This window comes from Staurois parvus, unplaced genomic scaffold (genome assembly GCF_062004578.1).
Source record: "Staurois parvus isolate SC_StPar_1 unplaced genomic scaffold, SC_StPar_1.0 ptg002879l, whole genome shotgun sequence".
Lineage (NCBI taxonomy): Eukaryota > Metazoa > Chordata > Amphibia > Anura > Ranidae > Staurois > Staurois parvus.
Genome location: NW_028320675.1, coordinates 104,667 through 114,951, shown reverse-complemented (window position 1 = coordinate 114,951; position 10,285 = coordinate 104,667). Strand labels below are relative to the sequence as shown.

General features: G+C 46.3%; 1 protein-coding gene across 1 annotated transcript in view; it reads right to left on the bottom strand.

The window, feature by feature from the left end:
* Positions 1–1,093: 1,093 nt before the first annotated feature.
* TP53I11 (tumor protein p53 inducible protein 11) overlaps positions 1,094–10,285 on the bottom strand; it is a 48,855-nt gene continuing 39,663 nt past the window's right edge. The window contains exons 5-6 of the mRNA XM_089666865.1: positions 8,606–8,707; positions 1,094–3,683 (exon numbers count right to left, since the gene is read on the bottom strand). Coding sequence (XP_089522991.1) covers positions 3,550–3,683; positions 8,606–8,707 — 236 coding nt within the window. The 3' untranslated portion in view covers positions 1,094–3,549. The remainder of the gene's footprint in view (positions 3,684–8,605; positions 8,708–10,285) is intronic.

The following is a 10,285-nucleotide window of genomic DNA, read 5'->3' as shown; positions in this document are numbered from 1 at the left end:
ACCTTGCATTTTAGGGTCGGACCACAATACCAAATTTCACCAGCAGGTGGCAGATATCAGATCAATAATCATAATGGCTGCAAAAGGCTTGCAGACCTTGTAGCTTGAGGGCGGAGATCTCACAAACCCGGTCTCTAAATCAGCCAATGGCTTAGGTTTTTCAGAAACCGGGTTTGTGAGATCTCCGCCCTCAAGCTACAAGGTCTGCAAGCCTTTTGCAGGCATTATGATTATTGATCTGATATCTGCCACCTGCTGGTGAAATTTGGTATTGTGGGCTGACCCTAAAATGCAACAGTTTTGTAGTAAAATGACGAAATCTCAGCGTTTGGCCTTCAGTACATCAGTATAGGCAGTAGTGGGATGGGGGGGGGGGGTTCTTGCCATTTAAAAAGGCGGCTGTGTTAGCTGGGTACCTCTTCACGCTACCTCTTCACGCTACATCAAGTATAGAATATAGTTCACTTTGAAAAACCTAAGCCATTGGCTGATTTAAAGTGAACTATATTCTATACTTGATGTAGCGTGGAAAGGTCCCCAGTTACCACAGTCGCCTTTGTAAATGGCAAGACCCCCCCCCCCCATCCCACTACTGCCTATATTGGTGGACTGAAGTCCACATGCTGAGATTCCGTTGTTTTACCACAAAACTTTTAGGGTCGGACCAAAGTACCAAATTTCACCAGCAGGTGGCAGATCAATAATCATAATGGCCACAAAAGGTTCGCAGACCTTGTAGTTTGGGGGCGGAGATCTTGCAAACCCAGTCTCTGAAAAACCTAAGCCATTGGCTGATTTGAAGTGAACTATATTCTATACTCAATGTAGCGTAGAGAGGTCCCCAGCTAACACAGCCGCCTTTGTAAATGGCAAGACCCCCCCCCCCATCCCACTACTGCCGGACTGAAGTCCAAATGCTGAGATTCCGTTGTTTTACTACAAAACTGTTGCATTTTAGGGTTGGACCACAATACCAAATTTCACCAGCAGGTGGCAGATCAATATTCATAATGGCTGCAGAAGGTTCGAAGACCTTGTAGTTTGAGGGCGGAGATCTTGCAAACCCAGTCTCTGAAAAACCTAAGCCATTGGCTGATTTAAAGTGAACTATATTGTATTATATCAAAATTCTAACAGGATAAAAGTCTGTCCTAAAAAAAGAGATCGCAAGAGCCTTGATACAACCTCTGAGTCCCTCTGGTTTAGTTTCACTTTGTTACAAGGGTCCTGATTTCCAGGTCGAGCTCTGCAGCCATGCAGGGCAGCTGTTAGAAACCACGGGGCCCCATACAGCCAACCTGACAGCCCCCCCCCCCCTCCCTCCAAAACAAACACAATTTACTATGCTTCAGTTATGGACACAGTGATTGATCAGTGCTGATCACTTATTGTGTTCATTCAGGAAAGCAAGGGGCTGGTAAATGTGACATATTTACCAGATCCTTCTCCCATTTTCCATCCTGAAGGATCCTATTGTGTGCTTGCAGCGGCCATTGGGAAGGAGAGAAGGGAAGCCGGCAGCACTGCGGGGGTGGGGGCACACAGGGGGGGCCTGGGCAGCAGGAGAAAATGTATGGTGCACAAGGATGGTGATTGGGGGGGGGGGGGGGGGAGTGGGAAGCAATTACTGGAAATGATTCCCTGTCTGGAGCAGCTGAAAGCCAGCAAGAGGGAGAAGAAGATGATCCTGCAGAGAGAGCCATACAGGGGACTGGTTCCAGTAATTGCCCCCACCCACTGTGCCGATCATATTGACTTTTGCCCAGCTGCCTGGGCCCCCATGCTGGCTTGGTTCCAGTAATTCCCCCCCCCCAAACTGTGCCGATCATACTCACTTTCACCCAGCTGCCTGGGCCCCCATGCTGGCTTGGTTCCAGTAATTGCTCCCCCCCCCAAACTGTGCCGATCATGCTCACTTTCACCCAGCTGCCTGGGCCCCCATGCTGGCTTGGTTCCAGTAATTGCCCCCCCCAAACTGTGCCGATCATACTCACTTTCACCCAGGTGCCTGGGTCCCCATGCTGGCTTGGTTCCAGTAATTGCCCCCCCCCCAAACTGTGCCGATCATACTCACTTTCACCCAGCTGCCTGGGCCCCCATGCTGGCCTGGGCTCCGTACAGGACTGGTGATACCCTCCCTTAACCACGGCCCTACCGACACGTCCCACCATCCAATGGGTCTGCCTCGGTGTCCGGTAAGTGTGCCGCCATTGAACAGGGGGTGTTGGCTGTTGTTGGAGCTGCAGCAAAAGTCAGATCCCTGCAACAAAGTGAAACTAATTCAGAGAGGTGCACAGGCCCATGCCGGCCTGGGCTCCGTACAGGAGGACTTTGCTAGATCATCAGAACAAAATCAGGTAAGTGGTGTTAGGTACACAGCACATTGTCTTAGAGAATCACATTTGCCGAGGCGGAGGAATGCTTTAACCGGACGCCGACAGCCTTTGCCTGTTTTCAACCAAAAGGGAGTCCAGGTTAAAAACGTTATACGGAAATGGTCTTAATAAATCAACGGCGAGCAGCAGCGAGGTCTCCGGGGAATTAGCGGTGTGGTCGTTTTCCTTTCCATATTTCCTGCTCTGCACAATAACATCCTGCCACCCAAATCGGAGTGGAAATACTTTCCTCCAGGATACAGGAAGCGTGCCTCGTCTGTCAATTCTCCGTGTCATTCCAAAGTGAATCTGCATCCATTGGGGGAAGAAAAAAAAAAAACAAAAGAAAAAAACAAACAAACAAAAAAACAAAATCAAAACATTTTCTAAAGGATATCAGTTCTAATAAGATGAGCTCATCCAAAGCCAAAGTGTTTCCCTGTAGTACCCCAAACCTGGCAGGTGAGGCAGTATTGAGCTGATTGCACTCGCGTTCCTCAGGCGTTAAGGCAGTGATTTCCTCCAATCCGAGCAAACGATAGCGCCGGATCAGAATTGCTATCCGGGACATTCTTTTTGCTTGTGGAATGTTTAACCCCTTGGCTGCCAGAGGGGAATACAAGGCACTGCTTTGACAGCCAAAGCGCTAGCAGGCTTTCTGATTGAGAAGCAAAGAAGAGTGGCAGTAGAGATCTAAAGGCAGCAAATTTTCAACTATGACTTCGTGATTTAAAAAAAAAAAAATTGGGTAGGGCAGTGAAAAGATTTTTCCACAACTGTTTGGATAATAATGGATAAATACCCCAAAAACATGGAATCATGCCGAACTAGCCAAGTGGCAACTACGGGTTGGGAACACAAAAGGGGTGGGGGGTCATACAAAGGAAGAATGGGTAAGCTAAAAACATAATGGGTACTGTGCATGCTGCGTGTCAGCCATGGCAAACGGGAATCGCCTGTCCAATCTACACTACACGGCGGAGCGATCTGTTACACAGCGCTGACAATATCCCGTGGAGGCATGAAAGCCAAGGAGGCTGTGGGAGGTTACAGTTCTTGGTTTCCCTGTTCCAGATTTTGAACTGTTACAACACCCTTGCGGGTCGGTGAGAGTTCTCTGGAGAAAAAAAAAAAAAAAAGGAAACTCAATGCCCCCCTTTGAAATAAAGGAAGTTCATATTTTCTTGGGCCTGCGGCCAACTTGGTAGTAGAAGTAGATGCTGACAAGGACGAAGAGGAGACAACAGCTGAGGAGGACAGCAGCAGCCATGGTGGCAGATCCACTCTCGATCACCGTCACTGTAGTAACTGTATGGGGGAGAAGAAGCGAATACTGTGAGGTGACATGTTTTAAGGTCAACTTGATGCAGAGTGAATTCATCTCTCTGGGGTGAAACCCCCCCCCCCCAGCATTCCCTAGAAGACCTTCTATCAGAGGCCCATCTTGAGGTCCCCAACCCTACCATTACTCTAAGAGACACAATCCATTTTTCTAAATATTTTTACAGCATGGAAAAAACATCTTTACACAGGAAAAAAACTGCATTGTATTGTGTATCCTCTAGTGCAGCCATTCTCAGCCAGAGTGCCTCCATAGTTTCCTTGGGCTGTGTCTCATTGACCTCCCATTTGATGGTGCCTGCATAGTTCCAGGACCAGCGACACTTGGAAAAGCCAGCGACAAAGACAATCATCGTTTCAGCTATTTGTAGGGGTGGCATACTGATCTCCACTGGAAAGGGGAACATTCTTCCCATTGACCACCAAAGCAAGGAACATTCTTCCTCTGACCACCAAAGCAAGGAACATTCTTCCTCTGACCACCAATGCAAGGAACATTCTCCCTACTGACCACCAAAGCAAGGGACATTCTTCCCACTGACCACTAAAGTAAGGGACATTCTTCCCACTGACCACTAAAGTAAGGGACATTCTTCCCACTGACCACTAAAGTAAGGGACATTCTTCCCACTGACCACTAAAGTAAGGGACATTCTTCCCACTGACCACCAAAGTGAGGGACATTCTTCCCACTGACCACCAAAGTAAGGTAATTCACCCTACTGACCACCAATGTAAGGGACATTCTTCCCACTGATCACCAATATAAGGGGCATTCTTCCCACTGATCACCAATATAAGGGGCATTCTTCCCACTGACCATCAACGTAAGGAGCATTCTTCCCACTGATCACCAATATAAGGGGCATTCTTCCCACTGACCATCAACATAAGGGGCATTCTTCCCACTGACCACCAAAGTAAGGTAATTCACCCCACTGATCACCAATGTAAGGGGCATTCTTCCCACTGTCCATCAATGTAAGAGGCATTCTTCCCACTGACCATCAATGCAAGGGACATTCTTCCCACTGGCCACCAATGTAAGGAACATTCTTCCTCTGACCACCAAAGTAAGGGACATTCTTCCCACTGACCACCAAAGTGAGGGACATTCTTCCCACTGGCCATCAACGTAAGGAGCATTCTTCCCACTGACAATCAACGTAAGGGGCATTCTTCCCACTGACCACCAATGTAAGGACCATTCTTCCCACTGACCACCAATGTAAGAGGCATTCTTCTCACTGACCACCGATGTAGGACATTTTTCACTGTCCACTAATGATTAGGTTTTAGTAAGAGTTCCTCAAGACCTGAAAAGGACTTCAATGGTTCCTCTGTTTAACACTTTTGAGAAAGGCTGCTCTAGTGGATGGTCTATAAAAATACATAAATAAATCACACAGGTCAGCTTTAAATCAAACATACCAGCTATTTTATTTTTCAAAAGTAAATGTTCTTTCTAAGAGCAGACACCCTATGGTACCTGCTATTACTTTATTAGCCAGACAAGTCTCTTCCGTGCATCCCTCTAATCCTAATTTTCAGGTCAAAGTGGACCTGAACTGAGAAAATGAATTTTCAATGTTATAGGGAACAGCTAGAAAATGTGAACAATGACTCAGCAGTACACCACAGAAATTGTACATTTGGTCTGGAATGCCACCTGAAAAACAGTACATTTCCTCATATGTAGGTATGCCTAGGCACTCCTTTGTCTACAGCCGTACACCTGCAGTGTGAGATCTAAAGCTCTGCTGCCTCTGACTGCTAGTCTCAGAAGATCTGATGATGTCACTGCTGTGCTGCTCCCTGTTCTCCTTGCTGGAGGCTGACATGAGGAAGCAAAGCCCTGCCTCTACCGAGATGGCCAACAATACACAGTGACACAGTGTAGAACAAGGCATGACCAGTCAGCAATGGAGAGAAGATCAGGTGAAGGAATACCACAGGCTAAGCTCCGTGGCTGGGGGTTAAGGCCAACGTTGGGAAACAAATTGAAACCAGCCTTAGAAAGGTGCACAGAGGACAGTCTCCTGGTCTACCACTGCAGCAGCAAGTACCACGTGACATCTACACATACTCAGGACTTTTGATTTGTTAAAAGACTAAGCTGGCAAAGTCCGTATGCTGTGGTGACATTTTTTGGGAACAGGTAGGCCAAGGGGCTCAGTTAAAACAGAGCGGCTTTCTCGATCCCCTTTTCATTGTACTTCACTGGGTTACACCATACTATGACCTGAACTTTATGAATGCGCTGTAAAATGCAGGACGGGTATTCAGGTTTCACTTTCCTACTGAGTTCTCTCTGATGAAAGCCCAAGTTTAGGGGAAAAGTTTACATTTAATGAGAGGTGTCCTTTGTGCTGGTGGCTGCTGACTTAAGTTAAAATCTGCTGTCCTCTGCCCACCCCAATTCCCCCGTAACGGTAATCTTCTGGTTCCCCTCTCCATTTTTGACCCCCTCCTCCATTCATTGTAGCTATATCTATGGCTTCCTTCAATGAAAAGTGCTCTATGAATGGAGGGTCCATCTCCACCATTCATAGAGTTCTTTTCATTGAAGGAAGCCATAGACGTAGCTACAATGAATGGAGGACAGGTGGCTAATGAAGGGTCCATCTCCACCATTCATAGAGTGCTTTTCATTGAAGGAAGCCATAGATGTAGCTACAATGAATGGAGGACAGGTGGCTAACGAAGGGTCCATCTCCACCATTCATAGAGTGCTTTTCATTGAAGGAAGCCATAGACATAGCTACAATGAATGGAGGACAGGTGGCTAATGAAGGGTCCATCTCCACCATTCATAGAGTGCTTTTCATTGAAGGAAGCCATAGACATAGCTGCAATGAATGGAGGACAGGTGGCTAATGAAGGGTCCATCTCCACCATTCATAGAGCGCTTTTCATTGAAGGAAGCCATAGGCATAGCTACAATGAATGGAGAAGGGGGTGGAAAGGACAGGCATAGCCGACACTTTTGAGGGGTGCCAGCGACAGGTCCAGTGCTCATATGCTCATATTAACCCCTGCAGCACTAACAGATGGGGGGGGGGGGGGGTAATGGTGGGAAAAGGATTTTTAGATTTCAACAAGGATGGATGACACCAGCACAAGGGACACATCACATTAAAAGTAAGCACCATCCCTTGTGCTGATTTTTTTTATTTACCTAAACTTAGCCCGATGTATGTTTGGTATTTTTTGATTGGTTTGATTTTTGAAGCCACGGTATGGATCCCATAAAGCCATAACAATGCTTTATGAATAAACTCCTAGGTGTAGCGGGACTTTGGCTGTACTAAACCGAACCCAGACTCGTCCAGGGCAAGGCTGGCGTTTATATGTCCACCTGCAGCAAGCCATAGGAAGACTCCTACAAAATCATAAGAATCTTACAGTGCAATAAAATGATTGCAAACCTCCGATATGAAAACCGCCATTATCCTTCTATAAAAAGTGTCCAAATCACCTAGTGTGATTTCGGACTCCTCCCACATTCCTCTGCTAGGAAATAGCCCCACCCAACTTTCCAGCAGAAAACAGGTGATTGACAGCCTCAGCTGTGCACGTTTCCCTACAAGACTGTGCAGAAAGGTGTGCGTCTAAGTCCTCCACTCAGATCTCAGATTACAATCAGCTCCCTGCTCTATGCTATGCAGTGTGTGACATCAGATCCCCACTCCCTGCCTTCTGGAGCCGAGAGAAAAATCCTTTCATCGGTGTGTTTAAGGCCCAATTCACATCTGAGCGATTTTCTACTTGAAGCTTGTTGCTCTTAAAAACACTCAACAAGCCAAATCCCATTCATTTCAATGGGCCCTGTTCACAAATGAGCGTTCTCTTGCGGGAAGCAAAATGCCTGTCGCACAAAAAGCTTCTTTTTCGCAGATTACAAGCGTTTTTGGCCCCAGAATTTAATAGAAACACCTGAAAACGTGTGATATGAGCATTTTACAAGCATTTTGTCGCTCGTTTTCTGCCCAAACAGCAGACCTCCATCCCTAATTTCCATCCCCCTCTCCTCCCTCTAGTGCAGTGGTTCTCAACCTGTGGGTCGCGAACCCCTTTAGGGCTCGAACGACCCTTTCACAGGGGTTGCCTAAGACCATCGGAAAACACATATTTCTGATGTGTAAAGAGCAGCTACTGTGCTGAAAGCAGCTACTAAGCAGCTACTGTGCTGAAAGCAGCTACTGTGCTGAAAGCAGCTACTGTGCTGAAAGCAGCTACTGTGCTGAAAGCAGCTACTGTGCTGAAAGCAGCTACTAAGCAGCTACTGTGCTGAAAGCAGCTACTGTGCTGAAAGCAGCTACTAAGCAGCTACTGTGCTGAAAGCAGCTACTGTGCTGAAAGCAGCTACTGTGCTGAAAGCAGCTACTGTGCTGAAAGCAGCTACTGTGCTGAAAGCAGCTACTGTGCTGAAAGCAGCTACTGTGCTGAAAGCAGCAGTATTGGAGGTAAAATGACACTTCATGAATTATAATTACTGGGTAAACAATTTTATGGTTGGGGGTCACCACAACATGAGGAACTGTATTAAAGGGTCGCAGCATTAGAAAGCTTGAGAACCACTGCTCTAGTGCTTTCTATTGGCTAAACAAAAGCGCCTGAAGCTGTAAAACGCTTGTAATACCCTTCTAAAAACTCTCAAAAAAACCCAAAAAACATGCTAGTAAATCGCTCAGTTGTGATTGCAGCCTTAAAAGTGCGTAGAGAAGACAGTGCAGCAGATAAACAGGTACAACTTATGTAGGAGGATTTGTTTCATCTCTGTATCACCTGAGGCCAGTCACATCACTGGGTTCAACCACTTTCATTCTGGGATTTAGAAGATAAAAAAATCAGGTAGAATTTTCCTTTTTGACCGGATAGGAACTCACCGATAAGCTGTATGCTGAAGTAACAAGCTTCTGTGAGTAGCGTCCAGCGAATGATCACCTTCTCTACCGTGTACATGGAATTCCATAAAATTAATGAGATGCCTGAAAAGCAACAAAGATTTTATTAGATAATTACTTTGTAAATGAACACCAAAAAAAGCTTATTAAACAGTCATAAGGGGGGGGGGGGTGGCAATAAAGGGGTGCGGGCAGGGGCGGACTGACAACTCATGGGGCCCCCGGGCAATAGGGGATCATGGGGCCCCTGTGTCCTTACCCAAACTCAAAAAATCCTATGAAAAAGGTACCAGGGGCATCTCATTGGGCCCCCTACTGACCCCGGGCCCTCAGGCAGTGCCCGAGTTTCCAAATGGTCAGTCCGCCCCTGGGTGCGGGAAACTATATCCACCAATCAGAAATCAGCTGTAAACTAACTTGACTGCAGACAGATGAAAACTGATTGCATTCTACTTGTGTCATGTCTGCTTTTATTAAGTCCAAACTATGATCTGTAGTAAGCCGGATAGCCTGGCAGTACTCAGGTCGTTGGTTTGAATCCCAACCACGGCACCACCTGCCTGGAGTTTGCATGTTCTCCCTGTTCTTCGGTTTCCTCTGACACTCCAAAGACATGCTGGTAGGTTAATTGGATCCTGTCTAAGGCTTGGTTCCCACCTATGCAGTTTGCGTTTGACCCATTTCTGCCTTGCATCAAAAACACAGCTGCAAAAACGCAACGCAAGGCAGAAATGGGTCAAACGCAAACTGCATAGGTGGGAACCAAGCCTTAGACAGGATCCAATTAACCTACCAGCATGTCTTTGGAGTGTGGGAGGAAACCGGAGTCCCCAGAGGAAAACCCGCACAGGGAGAACTTGCAAACTCCAGGCAGGTGGTGCTGTTCTTTTGAACGCAAAACATAGCGTTTTTGGTTCTATAGACGTCAATGGAAATGCTGCAGAAAAGCATGTAGTGTGCTTTTGTTGCTTTTTTGACACGTTTTTGATGCATTTTACTTTTTAAATCTGCTTAGCAACAAGAAAAATAAAAAATAAAACAAAATGTATCAAAAATGCATCAAAAACACAGCTGCAAAAACGCAACACGTTTTTGATACATTTTGTTTTATTTTTCTTGTTGCTAGGCAGATTTAAAATGTAAAAGGCATCAAAAACGTGGCAAAAATGCATCAAAAGCACACTACATGCTTTTCTGCAGAATTTCCATTGACGTCTATAGAACCAAAAACGCTCAGAAGTACAGCATCACCTGCCTGGAGTTTGCAAGTTCTCCCCATGCGGGTTTTCCTCTGGGAACTCCGGTTTCCTCCCACACTCCAAAGACATGCTGGGAGGTTAATTGGATCTTGTCTAAGGCTTGGTTCCCACCTATGCAGTTTGCGTTTGACCCATTTCTGCCTTGCATTGCGTTTTTGACGCGTTTTTGAGGCATTTTGTTTTATTTGTTATTTTTCTTGTTGCTAGGCAGATTTAAAATGTAAAAGGCATCAAAAACGTGGCAAAAATGCATCGAAAGCACACTACATGCTTTTCTGCAGCATTTCCATTGACGTCTATAGAACCAAAAACACTATGTCTTGCTTTCAGAAGTACAGCACCACCTGCCTGGAGTTTGCAAGTCCTCCCCGTGCGGGTTTACCTCTGGGAACTCCGGTTTCCT